Source organism: Anguilla rostrata, chromosome 12 (genome assembly GCF_018555375.3).
Source record: "Anguilla rostrata isolate EN2019 chromosome 12, ASM1855537v3, whole genome shotgun sequence".
NCBI classification, from domain to species: domain Eukaryota; kingdom Metazoa; phylum Chordata; class Actinopteri; order Anguilliformes; family Anguillidae; genus Anguilla; species Anguilla rostrata.
This window is the reverse complement of record NC_057944.1, coordinates 23868379-23886509: the sequence shown is the minus strand read 5'-3', so window position 1 is coordinate 23886509 and position 18131 is coordinate 23868379. Positions and strand designations below refer to the sequence as shown.

General features: G+C 42.8%; 1 protein-coding gene across 2 annotated transcripts in view; it reads right to left on the bottom strand.

Annotated features, from left to right (window-relative positions):
* Positions 1 to 827: 827 nt before the first annotated feature.
* Positions 828 to 18131, bottom strand: part of LOC135235582 (galactosylgalactosylxylosylprotein 3-beta-glucuronosyltransferase 1) — a 67454-nt gene continuing 50150 nt past the window's right edge. The window contains exons 3-9 of one of the 2 annotated variants that reach the window (XM_064301169.1): positions 16045 to 16186; positions 14549 to 14720; positions 12590 to 12661; positions 11991 to 12499; positions 7690 to 7986; positions 4847 to 4949; positions 828 to 4215 (exon numbers count right to left, since the gene is read on the bottom strand). In XM_064301169.1, coding sequence (XP_064157239.1) covers positions 4863 to 4949; positions 7690 to 7986; positions 11991 to 12499; positions 12590 to 12661; positions 14549 to 14660 — 1077 coding nt within the window. In that variant the 5' untranslated portion in view covers positions 14661 to 14720; positions 16045 to 16186 and the 3' untranslated portion in view covers positions 828 to 4215; positions 4847 to 4862. The remainder of the gene's footprint in view (positions 4216 to 4846; positions 4950 to 7689; positions 7987 to 11990; positions 12500 to 12589; positions 12662 to 14548; positions 14721 to 16044; positions 16187 to 18131) is intronic. The other variant, XM_064301170.1, reaches the window with a different exon arrangement.

The window sequence follows — 18131 nt, the reverse complement described above, 5'->3', positions numbered from 1 at the left end:
ATTGGAAACCCTTTTTTATGTAGTCTTCCTGAAAAAAAGTGACAGGGACAGTTCTCTGTAAAAAGAAATAAAAAAAAATGTGCTATGGAAATAAAATTGAATTGAATGAAAACTGTCGAGTGCAAAAATATGCCAGTTATGGACTGTATGATAATTGCCAATCCTTTGTTCGCCGGTTTGTGTTAACAGATTTTAGTGGTACCGGACAGCATACTTAATTCCAGTTCTAGAAGATTTGCTGCAGTTGATATTAAACATTTAATATTTTATAATAATACAATCTGATGACTGTTCATCTCCATCCCTGACACACACAAAAGCGACCAGTGGCATCGAGTGATGTGGACGCACATGTGCGAACAGTGCAGTCTGATTGTCGCCCATGTTCATCTGAAGAGACTCAAAAGCTCATGGTGACAAAGAAGCGTATGCAGCTTACTTAAAATGGAGCCACACACTGATGAAGTGAGATGGACTAAGCCTGATGCTACTTTGCAGACTTAAATTAAGGGCTTTTCTGATCAGAATTCATGCTTAAACATAAAACGGAAACGCTCTGATAAGTTCATGAAAGAGAACTTTTACATTTTGAGCAGAATTTAAAAGGAGGGAGTAAATTAGCCTACACAATAAATACATAAATAAATAAATAACAAATAGGCTATATGGATCCTGTGATGTTTTGCTATCATAAAGATCATAAAACATAGGTCTAGAGCAGTCTCGTCTGTCCTGAATTCATTAGTCCAATATGGTCGTGCAGTCCTGCAAAGCATGCCTAGTGACGAGGACCTATTGCATCTCCACAGATTCTTTTTCTTACTTCAGGGGTGTTGTTATTATTATTATTAGTTGCGCCGTTTTCTGCACCCAAAAAGCTCCGTCAAATCCGATTTGCCCCTGTGCTGTCTGTTGTCAGAGTTTACCAGTGGGAGGCACTGTTGCACAGCGTCCTGTTTTCATCTTTTTCTCCAATATTTAACAAGAAATTGGACCAATATCTGTGGTACTAAGACGGATGCGTGTCGATCGAGACAAATCTTGTCGCTGACAACTCCTGGAAACACCTGTCTGTACCTGCGACTGGGATGTGTGCATGGAGGCTGACATAAAGGGAAATGGCACGCCTATTGATCGTGTGACCAAATCAGATTACGACGTAGAAGAGCAGGAGAATTAACCCAACGGGCGATTGCCTGAATCTGTAATGCAGGTATGATTCAAATGAAGGGATTTCAGCATCGGTCAAAAGGTTTGATGAATACTACAAAGGGTTCTTGATATTCTAACCATTACTCCCAGGTTAAGAACAAATCGAGCAGACACGATTGCGAGAAAAAGAAAAAAAAAACAGAACAGCATGTACAGAAGAACAGCTATGCATCTGTTTGTCATTCTTCTGACCTGAGATCAGCACTGTGGAGTGGTGAATATGATTAACAACATTTATGTAACACCACCTAAATTGACTTAATTAACCTTTAATTACCCCATAACAAACCATCTATAAGGCATGGAACTATAAAGTTTCTGTTTATGCAGTAAATGGAGTAGGCCACAGCACAGTCAGATCCCAACATTCATTTATCATTTCATCAAATGATTTGTTACTCATTGCAACCTCATGTAAAAGGATGCTCAATTAAATTACAGAAATACATTTGTATGTCTCTGAACAGAATATTAGAACATTCATGCCAATTGAGGGTATAAAGCCCTGGGGTGAAAAGTTCTTGCCTCTGTTCTGTTAGTAAATGTATAATTATTTTATTTAGCTATCTAATTTAATAATAAAGAAGTCTGACGTGGGACCTTGTTTTACCCCCAATTAATACATCACTAGCCCCCCCCCCCCTGTAAGTCTTACTTAAATTAATATCTCATTCGCAGTCAGTCCAATGCTTTATTAAGAGTTTGTTAAAGGTTAATTAGTGGTTCATTAAGTGCAAGAGTTCTTTATTTTTGTCATTCAGGTCCATCCGTTTTTGGTTGACTTCAGTTAAATGCACAACACACAGTGATTAACCTCTACAAGCAAAACAAAAAGACTAAAATGAAAAAAAGACAACATGAGATGAAACATTCACATTATGATTGAACCTGACAGGTGACTATTTTGGAATTTTTCCAAATGAATGTCCTTGTGCTTGTTCTGTCTCTCGTGTGTGTGTACTGACACTGACCCCTGACTAAGACTTGCACAGTCATGTTGAGAAGACAAGCTGCTCTCAATGTGCCAATGAACAGCTCGAACCCGCAATGTAGCACGCAGGATCTTATTATTATAATATTTTACATACTATCTTATTATTATAATATTTCATATAATATTTTATTATCTTATTATAATATTCAGGATATTATTTTCCGCAGGATCTCACCTTTTCTTGATCCAATGGAATCAAGTACAGTGTTGTGGTGTTCTTATCATGTGGGGAAGAACAGCATGTCAGGTACAATGATGCCAGGTACAATGAAGAATCACTTTGGTGGATGAGTGAAAGCACTTCCTCTCTATCTCTTGCGTTTGGAAGCAGTTTTTGCGAATTGTAGTTGAAAACATTTGACAGCCCTGTCCGTCATCCTTTCTTTATCCACAAAACATCTTTTAGATACTGCGGTGCAGCCGCAAGGCATAAGATAACTGTACTTGATATGCAAGTTACGCAGTGCAATTCTATGTTGTGCCTTTCAGACATGCTATGCTAACACAAGCTTTGCCATTTGTCATTTTAAAGATTTTTTATAGCGTCCTTTCGCACCTGAGCAAAGGCCTGTTTGAATGCCCCTCTTCACGGTAAAACTTCAAAAAAGACATTGATCAATGCAATATTTGCAAGGTCCTCAGTGTCATATATTTAGACTTAAATGTATTCGAATTTAACATAAACTCTCCCTTTTAAGTAATTTTACATGTATATAAATACATGTATATAAATACAGTAATTCTACAACTTCATAATTTACATACTAACAAGATTTTGAAGCAAAGCACCTGATTGTTCTGCTGTCAGTATTTACAATTTTTTAAAATCAGTTTAAGAACAATATTTCGCCCCTGGGTTTGTAAGTGCCTTTTCTTTAGGGAAACTTTCCCTGCAATGCTTCAACTCTTAAGCATGGAGGATCGCTCATGATTTGTGAAATGATGGAAATGGTGATGTGTCTGTGTGTGTGTGTGTGTGTGTGTCTTGGGTGGTGGGGGGGTTGCGTCAGCACACACTGAATTGCATTCCTCCAGAATGAAGCAGAATATCAGGCAAAGAACCTGGGCTAAATGCTGAAAAGAATCAGTAGTACTGGACAAGCAGTGTGATGCATGTAAATATCTAAAGATGAAATGACAAAGCGGCCATATTGTTAAAAGGGGTATGTAAAAATAAGACAGTCCTTCCCTTATTTCATTCCATTTTTTTCTGTTGGCATTTGCTGGAAAAAAAAAAAAAACTGGGACTGGGAGACTCAAAGTTTTGAATGTTCTATAGTTAGAATTGGAGGCAGGTTAGGTTCTACCAGGTGATATGGTGCTATTCATTGAAGCAGGGGGGAGGGGTGAACACCCAACCACACCCACAAATAATGTTTACTCTACCCATCCTGGCCCAGATTGCCTGAGATGGGGGTCTCTTTCTCCTGTGTGAATACAGGTCCCAGCACGGCTCAAAGTTCATGGTACAGAGAGCCAGTTTACCCATAATTCATTTTCAGTTGAGCAATGCTGTCTGATTGGCTTTCCCCACAGTCCTTTACATTAGCTGTCCCTGTGGGTGACATTGTGCTGCCTCTCTTGATTGGACAATTGTCAGGTTGCTATGGTTGCCGCGCTTGATTGGATACTGTGCGGGTTGCTATGGTTTCCGCGCTTGTCCCATCTCCCTGTCTGTCTCCAGGTGCACTTCACCCCTTGAAGTGCGTTGACAGTTTTCTCCAGAAATGGGTGAATATTGCCATCTTGTTTTTATCTGTGCTTTAATACCATATGCATTTAAATGTATTTTTCCCCTCCCCCAATGTAATGAAAAATATTTCTGATCTTTGCTGGGTTCAGTCTATGTGTTTGAATTGGGTGGGGGTGGGGGAGTGGGGTTCCTCTTCAGTCGTAGTGGAGACATTGCAGGGGTGTTTTTTAAACATGTGGCTCTATCAGTCCTGTGCTCTTCTGCCAGCTCCCAAGCACAGCGGGCCCAAGCACAGCGTCTGACCAAAATCAGCTGCCTGTACAAAAATGAAATAAAAATATCAGTAACATACCACCTACATACAATCAGCAGTCCTCCACAATTCAAACCAAGGTCTTTGATTGTTTGGAAATACTCTACATTTTTCTGTGAATGCCTCACATATGTTTACGTCTGTCTAATAAATGGGTTTTAAAATAAAAACTTTGTTTAACGCATATGTGGATGTTTTTTTTGTGTATTTTCAGAATCTTTTGGTAATTTTCATTGTTAAAAATCATTTTTGAAGAGAGAGAGAGTCTGTCCACATCATTGGTATGATATCATATGATGCTCTTATACTTTTTAATGTTAACTTGCCACTTTGTGAGTCAGAATGGTTCTCTCAATCTTGAGTGTTCACTCATGGCTTCAATTCCACATAGCATGGTGTTCACTCATGGCTTCAATTCCACATAGCATGGTCTAAGTGTAATTGCTTATTCATTGTTATCAATGGTTTGAGTTTGTCTAATGTCAGTTTAATATCCTTATAATATTGTGGTCTACTTCCACATGTTGTTCCCTGTCTGTTATAGCTGTATTGATTTCTTTAGGACACATTTACTGTACATAAGAAATGGTAAAATAGTCTAGTAATTTTTTATCTTGTCAGGAATATAGTTTACCGGGTCTGAAACGATGTCAGATCTCCACATTGGGGTCTGTGAATCCTTTCTTTCCTTCATTTACGAGAACAGGCTTTTCTGTCCTGGTGTGCCATACAAGAATCTACGGAGAAAAAAAATGCAAAAATTAATATCACTGCTGAATGTCTTTGGCCCAGAAATAACATAACCTCAATCTGACTTTTAACCTTACTCTGAATGCAGAGATTTTCATGGCATAACATGTGCAACATTACCAGTTCTGGGGCAGTTCAAATGTACAGTAAAGGTTTTGCACACAGTTAAAAAAAAACAAAGGAACTACTGAAGCTAGGTTTATGAGAAATCTGGTATTAGCTGAGATTTACAGAGTAGAGGGTAGAGGGGCATCTCATAAAGCATAGAGTGGAGTCAAGGTAACTCCAACGTATGCAGCATTATCAGTTCAGTGGCTCTTGCAATGAAGGGTGTGATGCTAGGACGGGTGGTAGAGGAGCAGAAGGGATGCTTCTCTGTTAGAGCCGCTGTCGTTTCAGCACCTCAGTTATTTCCATTGCCGGAAGAACCATGGAGAGTGTCAGCCTCGCTTACAGGCAGGGTAGCAGCTGGGGCTAATCCCCAATCAAGACAGCTGTATCCTGTTCCCTAAGTTGGTGGACTTTTTAGGCACCTAGCCCAGCACTGTGCTAAAAGATTAACTGCGCTTGTTCAAATAATGGAAGAAACAAAGGAACTACCAAGACTGGTCTTGTGGGAAATGCAGTATTTCCAGATTACAGATGAGGAAAACAGCAGGGTAAATAAGCATATCTCTTACTTGAGAAGCTTGAGTGAGAGTGGACTTAAGCCCCATCAGAGTTAGTGTTGAGCGGAGAGACTAATAGTATTTCCAATCCTTTAGTTTGGGCTTTGATTTATCCTGCTAGGATTAATAATGACCTCACCATTGAGAATAGGAAGATAATAAGGTTTTTAGACAAGTGGCAGCAGGTTGGAAATGCTTTTTGAAGTAAGAATCTTTCTTTTCTACACCATTCTGAAATTTATGAAAAAAAGAAGAAAAAAGCAATGCTTTCTTTACAGACGGCCAACATGAGCCTGACAGAACTTATTTTTATCAATTCTCATCACCAAGGCAACGGCTCCTTCGTGACAGTCCTGCAGATGCAAATATTGGAGTCCAGAACCTGGAGGTTCCTTAATAAACTTTGCACTTAATAAACTTTGCTTAAAAGAAAAGAGTGGCACACAATTCATTTTCTCCAGCTTGTCTGTCTGTGGGCAGCACCGTGATGATGCGTGTCATCACTGCAGCTGAGCTGGGAGTGAATAATACTCCCGGCCCTACTCAGGTGTAGAGGAGGTTAATAGACACACTTGCCTCTGAAGACCCAGATTATGAGCAGAGGCTTCAGAGCACGGCTACAAGCCCCCTGCCGGGCTCTCTTCCTCCTGTCATACCCGCCCCCTGCGACGTCTGCCTCTCCCCCATCCCCCTGATCTAATTGGCCTCATCCTGCTGAATTTTAATGCTGGTCACCACCTCCTCCAGTTGCTGCTTCAGAGGCACTGGAGGTAATATGGAGTGGAGGGCTGCGTTGCCTCTAAAGCCGGATATACCTGCGGGAGCACCTGTCCTGCTATCTATAGTTTTTTATAAATGACAGAATTTACAGTAAGACTTTAACCTTCTGTCCAGTTGTAAATGCATAATGAAACATTTATCACTATATCCTATTGTCAGACAGCTAGTGTTTAGATTATGGCCTTAGAGAGAGAAAGAGTGGATTGGAAACAATATTATATTGTTTCTAAGAATGCTGCCTGCTCACCCCTCCACAAACATCAAAGGAAACGTCCTTGGGGCAATTCAAAGTCATGCTGATACCCTAATCTAGGCATGCAATCAATGGGTCTCACCTTCTGCAGAGTTTGTCTCGGAAGAGACACCAGAAGACAAAGCTACTTATGGAGCCAGAGGCTACAAAACCTTGGCTACAAAATGCACAAAGATTATTTGTTTACTTTTGATGCATGCAATTTCTGACATTTAATTGAAATCATTGATTGAAAATCTTTTGATTATATAGATAATGGTTGTTGAGCCCTTACAGTTGAAGTCTACATTTTTAGAAGCAGTTCCAGTTTCAAGTGGAAACCAACACGGTGCAATTTGGTTCTGTAACATGGAAAATATTTAGCCTGAAAACAGAGATTAAAACTAGCTGGATGTAACAATTATTTGTGTACAAATATATCACCTCTGTTGCTAGAAGCACAAGTAAACGTCCATGCTTTTTAGAGGTATTCCATATCTGAACTGAATTACCTCTAAATATATTAATGTTTCGTCTCATTAGAAAGATACTAAATTCCTGAATCTTTTAATATTGTAGTGCTTAGAATATTTTAGTGCTTCATAAATGAGGCGGACTCTCCCCCCTTCCATACCTTAACTTGGAATCACCCAAGCACGGCAAACATCCTCAAGTCAGGCTAGGTAATGTATTTAGGATGGCCGCAGGAAAGAATTGTGTTTTTAACAATAATTATTAAATTAAATCATGTAAAAATATATTTTATATATAGATTAAGTAGGGGGTTCTAGCACACAATACCACTTGTGTCCAGTATTCAGAGTGCTGAACATTTGGGCATTGACAGTTGGAACTCCTGGATTCAGAAAATAAACCTATTTTTAATTAAGCCTCACTTTCTCGACTTCTGCTTTGAGGGTTTCTTCCATTTGTTATTCATTTCAGTGACAGCAGAACTTTAGTTGATGTGTAGATATAAAACAAAAATACAGTCAGCTGAATATTAAAATATAGATGTCAGAGCATTAAGACAGATAAATGCATCACCTTAGTGCAATTGGCGGCTTTTGGCTCCAGGTCATTGAGAGTGACCAGCTCCCGTAGTAGACTGCTCTCCTGGTAACCGCCCTTCACACCGCGCAGCTTGAAGTAGGCCTGGGGCTTGAAGAGGATGAGCCGGAGGTTGACGGCGAATCCTGCCATGTCGATGGCGAAGGGCCGGTGGGGGTCGAACACCGTCTTCCAGCCGTAGACCTTACCGGCGGCGTTGACCTTGGGGGACTCATAGCGAAGCCCCCCCACAAAGGCCACAGGCCACACCGACACCTTTCGCGTTGACCGCATCTGGGGAGCGAAGGGTATGACAGTGTGAGTGAGGTGTGTGCGTGCGTGTGCGTGTGTGTGTGCGATAATGCGTCATATATGTGATGTTGAGAGCCACTGACATGTTTGAACAATTAACTTTATATTAGCCAATCAGATGAGCTGGAACATTTTTATCCTTGAGTGGTTGATCATTGTCAGGGTGGAGATGGGTGCTTGTCCACTCCTTTCAGATAGACCTACCCCAGTGTTCATCATATCCATGCATCCACTAGCACGGGTGTCACAAAAAGCAGATTTTAGCTAGGAAGAGAAAGAGTCATTGGCTCGTTTATCCACAGTATGTCTTTCTGGGTGGACAGGTTGGGGTGATATGTTAAATGCATTGTACAACCCTGAAAGACAACAGTCTCAATGAACCAATCATATGTTCATAAGAGAATCTTACCGTCGGAGTCATTTCCAGGGCAACCCTCTCTCATCTGTCCTGTCAAATAGGATCAGTGACTCCCTGCACATCTAACACTCTAAAAGTGATGAGGCGGAGTGCAGGACCAGCGCAAAGTAGAACTCCATGCCCCTTCCCCAGAGCACTGTGCCGGGGAGCCACCAAAACCGCTGGTCTGGTTTTGACTCGCAAGTCCCTGCGACTGCACTGCGAATGAAGTTTCTTGCAGAGAAATGCCCTACCCCCACACCAAGAATGTGGCCAGTGTTTGCGAGGAGATGACAACTGAAGAGCCTGTTTGCGTCTGTGACGCTTTTGCTGAGCTAGCAAACTGTCTTTATTTCCCTTCACCCACAGCAATCATTGATATCTATTTCTGGACTGTTCTTCTTTCAGCTTTATCACGGTAACATGCATGCAGTACTCCAGAAAACAAGATATCCTGCTTTGAATATGGCTACCTTAATTGTTGCCTTTAAACAGATTGCTGTCACCTTGACTTCATTAGCCGAGCCGGCAGGTGTGCTCTGGGAAGCTGAGTTTTGCTTCCTGATGGTTCTATTAAGGCACTCCTGTCTCGCATCATTTATTGAGCAGAGAACATGAGGCCTGTGGAGACGGAGTCACGCGTTCTGATGTCAAAATAGAACAAAAAAATTCAATGTCTTAAGATAAAATGAAACGTAAGAGCACATTAAGAAAATATGCAGGAGTGTGTGTTAAGCAGGGAGGTGGTATGCTGGCGTGGTGTGCTGACTCACAGTCAATTAGGAAGTAATTGCACTGGGTGTCACCTGGATTTAAGATATAAATGTCTGCAGGCTTTCATTTAGACTGGGAATTGAACCACTTTATTCGGCTAATTATTGTCTTACTGAACTAAGTCCAATCCACTGCTTGTTTTTGAATGTTATTTGTTTCAAGACATCAGGAGAACAGTGCTGCATACCAGCCCTATGGGCCTGGAATTTCATAGCCATGATGTATCCTTTGGACCAGAGTTACAGTACCTCGCTGTGGATCAGATGTTGTTTATGTACTATCCAAGTTCTGAAATATTCTCTGAAATTCAAGGCTGTACTGAAAGGCTGTGTCTGTGTTTTTGTCCATAGCACAGGTGTCAACTTCTTAGACGTCTTAGACGGCTGCAATGTCTGTTGGTTTTTAGGTGTTCTCAGCTCCAGTGGTTCATTTAAGTCATTGGTTGGCATAATAACCCACGCACCTTGTTCCCAAGGCCTTAACTGGCAGCTGATTGAAAGGAAACCACAAAAATCCAGACACTGCAACCCCCTGGGAATTTAGTTTGACATCCCAGGCTCATACCATATTTTTTGGAGGTGGGAATATTCCTGCAAGTCAAATTCGCAAATAGGACTGCCTGGAATGATGTGGTATAATTGCTTCAGAAAAATTGATTTGTCATTCATTTTTAATCATCTGTTGACTGTCTTTTCTTCTGTATGGGCTTCTAGAACTTGCAAAGTAAATGTACACTTCAGAGGCTTTGCTTCTAGTTATTAATATAGCCTGTATTATTTTACCTTACATATGCTGACTGGCTTTACGAATGTTATTTATATACAATGTTGTTAAATAAAATCAACAAATGGCATAGCAGCAACATTAACAATCTGGCAATTGCTGTTTTACTTAGCAATCATCTGGTTCCTTTTTCATGGTACTTGTTGTTTTTGTTGTTATTATTATTATTATTATTACATTCATTTTTTTCAACAAGTATTCTTGTCCAAAATCAGCCACAGTGCCATCACAAAATAATACATTAATCATACCATAATTTTTGTTGGACAGAAATGAACATTTTGTTAGGGTTAATAACCTTTTTCGCTTTACTTCGGTACCTTACACCCTGCAGATAAACACTATTTAATGAGCACTTCAGTTTAAAAAGCATTCGTTAAAAATACACGCTGAATTATTAATGGCTCTTGTCTTTATGCTGTATGCATTTTATTTATCTTTTTACAGTGAGAGATGTATATTTTATGGGCTGATTTAATTTTCTCGAACAGGGAGGCGGCTCGGCGACACTTTTCATTGTCATTGTTGGCTGCCACGGAGATGGATGATAATGGTGTGGGATGCGGTTTGGAATCAACAGGCCCCTGCTTTCAGTGTGACAAGCCAAGTAAATTGTGGGTCTGTTTGCACAGGGAAAAGGCTATAAAGGGGATATTAATGCATTCAATTTTTATTTATTAGATTTTTTTCTAGATAACGTGACATTGTTAGCATTTTATCTTGGTAATTTCAATTTTGCCTCCTTAAAAACTGTATGGTTGTTGGGACTCAGGCGGCCCTGTAGTGGTTTAGCCCTTCAGTGTTCAGGATTCAAGTTCCATTTGTGGAACCTTGGAGGCATAGTGTGAACCCAGCCACCACAGTCTTGGGATTCATTTCTGTTAAGCGCTCGCCTTCCTGCCTGATGCAGCTGGACCCAGTCCTGGGCACACAGCGTAGACACTTTATGGGATGTTAACCCTGCAGCAGCTCTCTCATCTGTCCCATGAGGAGCTATAAAATCTCTAAAGCAAGACTGATAAAGGGGGATATTTACTACTCTGTGTTCCGGAGTAACTGGAGGGCACTGGAAACCAGAGTGACTCTGGGTATTAGCACTGAACACACAAAGGCCTCCCGTAGTTGTCACAGTAACCCATATAGAGCGGTGGGACTTACAGGGGCATCGTGGATGGGGTGGGGTGGGGAGGGGGGTACGTTCTGCTTGTGACTGCAGGGGCAGATACAATGACAGCCCCATCAATATAGTGCTGTGTCTGTATCTACAAGAGCCGCTTGTGCCCTAGCGGGAGTAGCAACTAATGCTCGTGGCTGTCTTTTGCCCGCGAGTTTGCAGAGGTTCAGGCAGCTTGTCTCATAAATCTTAAGTGGTCTGGGACGTTGAAGGCTGGCTCTGACATTTCACCTTTGACCTTTCATCCTGTACTGTGCTGTTTTTGTTTCATCCACCGGAGGAAATATCAGGGGTGGTATCGGATTTGTGGGTGTAACCGCAGTGCCAGATATTGACCCATATCTATATTCTTAGCCCTTGATGCTCTGTGTCAGGGAAAGTGTAAAAGTCTCTCAGCCGTGAGCATATAAGAACTTCATGAATGCACATCAAAAGCAGCCAAGGAGTTTCCTCTGCAGCATATAGCGCTGGCTAGGGGTTATAGATCCACACTATAAAAGACAGCAGATTCAAACCCTAAGTAGAGTACTGTGTAGAGGCCGTTGCCATCAGCTGTTTTGTACAGCACACAGTATCACTGATTGGATATAAGGGAGCTGTTTCAGCTGTAGAGATATCAATGGAATTAAAATAATAATAATAATAATTTAATTACATAATGTAATGTAAAGGACAGAGGTCAATCATGGATTGACTTTCCATAGAATGATCTGCTCAGTGCATTCTGGGTAATGTCACACAACAGAATGATCAGAACGTGCTCTTCCTAGATCAAGCTGCATAGTCACAAGACCTGAACTCCTAAAGGGGGGAGGGGGCAGGGTCATCAAGGTGATAGAGAACGAGGGGGTTACTGACCTCCTCAAACAGCTCCAGGCTGTAGGTGTTGTCGTCATCAGCAAAGTAGACGATGCCCGGCTGGCTGCCGTTCAGGCTGAAAGTCTCCCGCAGCCAGCGCAGGGCCAGGTTCCTCTGCATGGTCCCGCGGGGGATCCTGGGGTCCCGGGCATCGCCCCGCAGCTTGTAGTTTCGCGGCGTCTCCACATTGAGGTGGGTGTAGTTGAGGCCCGTCTCGTGGAGGAGTCGCGTGACCAGTGGGGTGCGTCTCTGCGAGTCCTCCACCAGGATCCAGTGCAGGTTGGGCACGTGCAGGAAGGTGTTCGCCAGCCTCGTAAGCTCCGCCTTCTGGACGGGCCGGCTGTAGGTGGGCGTGATCACGTGGATCGTGGGCAGCACATCGGACCACGGTGGCGGCCGGGTGTAGACGTACTCCGTCCGCACCACCTCCACGATGTCCTTGTCCGAGGAGCAGTACTCCTTGGAATCGGACCCCTGCCCCGAGTCTCGCCGGCCCTCGGCCCCGTCGTCTAGGGTGGAGAAAAAACATGGAGGCGTCAGCGGGCCCCCAGGGGGTGCTCTGTATGTCTGGCGGGCGGAGAGATCTAAGAGGCCAGTACCTGAGAGACGGTGACGACGGATGGCCAGCCTCTCTGGTACGATAAAGATTTCTTTTACTAGGTGGAGACAGGCTGCGGAAGGTAAAAGCAGGAGTACCTGTTAGTGCTTTGCTCTACCGTCCCTGTGCGTGAAGTGGCAGAAATAATGGGCGGGTGGTTCAGTCTAACTGCCTTTTTGGTGCTTTGTTCATTAAAAATTCAAAAGCCCAGTACTGTAGACAGATTTCAATGCCACAATGTCTCCTTTTCAATTTGGGAGGGCATAGAAAAGCCCGCCATCCTCCAAAGCGTGTACCCACTAGCCACTGATTGTGTGCTGATATCCACCAAGCGTTTGCTGCTAGCAAAATGACTGTGTACTGCTTGTGATCAATCATGTGCTGCTAGCCACCAAGTGTGTGCTGCTAGCCACTGAGCCTGTGCTGCTAGCCACTAAGAGTGTGCTGCAAGCTATCGAGTGTGTGCTTCTAGAAACCAAGTGTGCTGTTAGCCACCAAGCACGTTATGCTAGCAACTGAGCCTGTGCTGCTAGCCACCGAGTGTGTGCTGCTAGCCACCAAGCGCGTGCTGCTAGCCACTGCTTCATTTCACCCTGCAGCTTCATGGCCTGAGCTGGAGACACTCGCCCACATGAGGCAGCGCTACTTAGATTAGATGAGGAAAGTCCGTCACTGAACTCTCCCTCCCTGGGTGACGGTGCAGCCAATTGCACATGGCTTTTTGGGCACATGCAGCGCTGTCAAGCTCAGGTTTGAACACCAGAGTGTGGGGGCCCATCCACACACCAGAGCTCATAATCAAGTAGCCTGCATGACGATTATGCGTCACATTTTTGATGGTCATTTAAACAAATTAAACTAATTTAGCAAACATAAAGGCCAGGTATTATGGCCTCCAATTTCTTACTCATGGCTGAGGATAAAGCACCGTGTTGTTAGAATGAACGACCCACGTATTGTGAAATGAACCATGAGAGAGTGTTTGGCCGCGTGTTCCTGACCTCTCCTGCAGAGAGGCTGAAGCCAGTCCAATGAATGCAGGCCCAAAAATGTAACCATTGATTGGACTGAAAATATTCTCGTTCCCCAGATTGGCTCACCCATTACAGCTAGACTTCATCACTGCACTATTAAAAGTATTTTTGTCACTCTAGTCTTTAAAAAGCAATGCTCTCCTGCTGCGCACATCAACAAAGTCTGTCGACAGGCAGATGTTTGGCATGAAAAAAAACATGAAGAAAGAAAGACAACAAACAAAAACAGAAACCTTAGCAGAATTAGCATGAATATGTTCTTTCAAATTACAGCACTGTAACATAGCTAATAATTTTAACATCTGCTGACAAAATGTAGCCTCTTATGATGTCATCTTTTTTGTTCTGATGACATTTTCTTTTTTACTGGGTCATTTTTTACATTGAGGAGACACACTAGCAGCTATGCCTGTGAGTGGTGGTAAGCATGAAGTGGAGAAACCCAGATGTTTCAGATAAGTGATGTTGTTTGGATGATCTGGTCATTTCCAGTATTGGGTAAAAGGCATCAGAAATAAGCCTTGTCTCATTTTGATTCTGGTAACCCATTAGCAGGACGACTCTAAATCCGCAGAGCACGTTTTGCTCATGGTAAGTTTTTTGCATTTTTTTAAGGAAAATCATTAGATGACATGTAGTAAAAAAAAATCTAATCAATATGTTTACCACAAAAAGCCACCAATCAGGTCACAGGTGTGATTAGCACACTGCATTAGCCCTTAGCTGAGTGCTCTGTAAGCACCACCTGGGTAGTCTTGTGTGCTGTGAGCTAACTGCTGATGATAACGGAATGGCCATGCACAGACACATGGATTAGAATGAGAATGAGATTTTAGTCAGACTTAAAAACGGGGCCAATGCCTGCACTTCGGTGGCAGTCTGGCCCTGTGTTGCACATCTTTGCTGAGGTGGAATGTGATCTTTACCCTTTCGGATAGCCAATAAGGGAGCTATGGCGCTCTGGTGCCAAACGGTGATGAGCAGCGTCCAGGGCAACACGATCAACACGATGGCAAGAATGTCTCTCCGCTTCGGCATCTCTGGCGTTAGGTTTGTGCCGCGCCCCTTGGAAACGCCGAAGCCCCGCCTCCCGATGATCTGAAAGACAGTCAGAGGAAGCAAATGGTAAATGGACTGCATTTATATAGCACTTTTATTCAAAGCGCTTTACAATTGATGCCTCTCATTCACCAGAGCAGTTAGGGGTTAGGTGTCTTGCTCAGGGACACTTTGACACACCCAGAGCGGGGATCGAACCAGCAACCCTCCGACTGCCAGACAACCGCTCTTACCTCCTGAGCTATGTCGCCCCCTCAGCCCTTACACTGTAGTTACCCCTGCATCCAACACTTCCTGAATATATTTGTTCAGCTATTTTTGCTGTGGTGTCATTTATTATGTCAAACTGCGAAAGCTGAGTAGGTCTTGGTCTGAATTGGGTGGTGTTAGTGTTGCTTTTTGGAGAAGGGTCATGGGCCAAAAGAGGCCACTCTTCCCTTTTGGCCAATATAATTACCCCATTACCCCAGGGCCAATTATTGCATTACCATTGGTAATGGTAAAACCACATTTAGGCTTCCCCAGAACTTATCTTAAATTTCTCTTTCCCATGTCTTTGAGTGAAAAGGTTCAGGAGGAGAGATGGAAAGGTGGGGGGGTGGGCGTTGGCTTGCTTGTGCCAGGAATATTTTCAGGGTGGTGTGGTGTGCATCAATTTACTTTCTTGTTCCAGGTTTCTGACTCCTTTATATGTCATCTTTCAGATGAAGAAGCTGAAATTTGTAGTGTGAATATATCTGTCTGAATTCCTATTAAGGAGCCATTCTATCCCAAAAACTAGGTCAGTGACAGTTTCTGACATTTCTTTATGCCTCGTTGGAGAGCAAACTGAGATCTGTGAACTCCTTGAAGAATAATGTTCTAACTGGGTGTCTGGCTTTTCACTCTGGTTTAAATTAGATTTGACACTAAATACACTAAGCTAAGCTTTTCTTTGCCTATGCATTTGAGGTACAGAGCCTCATGAATTGATCAGTAGTTGCACGGCTGCCAGAATAAACAGCACTACATCTATATTTCGTTTCAAGAGAAGAAATTAATCTGAATATATGAGTGAATTGGAATGTTTACATGTGTCCACCCAGGAGATGTTACTCGAAATGTGATTCCTGTTTTCCTGCTCAATGGTTTCAGTGAAAGGTTTGCAGTTCCTGCCATTGAACTCACCCAAGGTTATGATGCACTCTGAACTCACCTGAGATTATAATGTGCACTGAACTCACCTGAGGTTATAATGCCCACTGAACTCACCCAAGTTTATGACACACACTGAACTCACCCAAGGTTACAACACACATTGAACTCACCCAAGGTTATAACACACACTGAACTCACCCAAGGTAATATCACGCACTGAACTCACCCAAGGTTATAACGCGCTCATGGCAACACCGAGGATGAGCGCCTCAGAGGGCCGAACAGCAGGGGCCGTGTGCCTGGTGAGGGCATCCAGAAGGATGTCTACGTAGGCTGCCACACTCGAAAAAGCCTCTCCTCCCGTCAACCTGCAACATATTCACAGGAAACCAAGGTTTTACATTTCGTCTGAAAGGTTCTCTGGTAGTGCCGAGCCAGATGCATGGTTTACGAGGAGCCCCTGCACAGAACTAAACAGGTACATTTGTAGAGCGTAGTTTTGGCAGGACTTTGGTTGGATTTTTATCTTTTCATGGCATCAGTTTTCATTTATTTCTCCCCCCCCCCCACCTGTCAAATATGCAGACACTGAGAGATTAATGCACATACAGTAGTTCCGTTTGCAGACTGTCTGTTCTAAATGGAGATTCATGCCGCTATGAAACAGTTAGCGCTCAAAGGCGCTGAAACACATCAGAATGCATGGTGCACGCGATGGCGGGTACAGCACTGAGCTCAGCCTGCTACATGCTGCCGTTAAAGCTCTGGCCCACAGCGGATGTTATGATATGGCATATTTTTAGAATTCTCTGTGAAAGTAGATCAAATGGGCCATGAAAGAAGCTATTTTTTTGAGGCTCTAAAAGCAGCAGAGGTGTGTTTTTTTGTTGTCGACGGAAACTATAAATGCAGATTGCTTTTGACTTGGCAGCTCACAGAAGAGTGTGTTCTGAGTAATTCATGCAAGGCTTCTGACAGCTTCTCACCATTGGTTCTGCTCCTCTGATTTCCAGACACGACATGGGGAAGTTTGCATTTGATGCAGGTATGATAGCCTTGTAAATAGCCTAAAATCCCTCTAATGTTATTTTCTCTGGATCCAAGTGGATGAATGGTCTAGCAGTGAGCTCATACACTCAAATAAAAATGGAAATATTTCCTCTCTTGCATACTCTTTCATCAGCCAGTGTCAGAATACTATATTCTTTGTCCTCTGGTGTTTTTACAAAAGTTAGGCAAACAGCAAACAATTAATTATATTCGATGTGCGGCAAGCTATCACTCTTTAATTTTATTCCCAGTCTTTTTTGTTTTTGTTTTCAAAGGGCATTATGAAGCAGCTACTGGCTGATGGATGCCTGGTTCTTGACACCTTGTAATGAATTGTTGATTAAAAGGATAAACCCTGAAATGGGGCATCTCTGAGATTAAAGGGCCAGTAGCCTAATTATCACACCAGGCCCAGCTTTGTGGAGCCCCTTTTATTTATTAGGTGTAATTAGAAGGATGATGTGGGTAGTGCTGGAGATAGCTCTAAAAATCACCTCTCCAAACTAGATTTAACTCAAAGGCTTTGATGCTCATGCATAACTTTGATTGAAAGGAACTGTAGAAAGGACACCAGAAAGGTTAGAGGAAGTGGGATGCATCAAACTGTTTATCTTTTTTGACACCCCTCCATCACACCCCCCTTCCCCCATGGATCAAAGTCCAGGTTTAATGGTGCGAGAGGAACTTGTAAATAAAAGCTGACCTCATATTCCTGGGACATTTCACCCTTGAAATTTTTGGCAAGGCTTGTGATAGTGTTTGATAGCAGAGGTCAAACCAAGCGTGAAAAGAACACCTGCTGTTGATTGAGGGTGGGGCGGGAAATGGAGATTAGGCTAATCTCATAAGGGGGTACCACATACATAATTATGCAACACAGAACCCTGTTTTTGTTCTTTATGTTCCCTCCTCCCTAACTAAGACATAATTAACCACTCCAAAAAATGGTGTGACTCTCTTCCAACCGACAGCAACAACCTTTGGCTACCAACCACTTCAAACAATGACAAATTTGAATGCCTGGTTTGGCTGACAAGTTGTGATTGGCTGCTTGCTGCCTGCAACTGTAGAAGCTGTTAATTTATTCAGCACATGACGTTTGAAGATTCAAAATAGCACATTTGGGGCTTTCATTTAGCCAACCAACCCCTCCCCCATCTCTACACCCCAAGCAGCATCTCCTCATCCTTTCAACATCAAATTAAAATTGGCTTAATTATCTAATTTGAGGGAGAAGCATGGGCTGGGGGGGGGGGGGGGGGG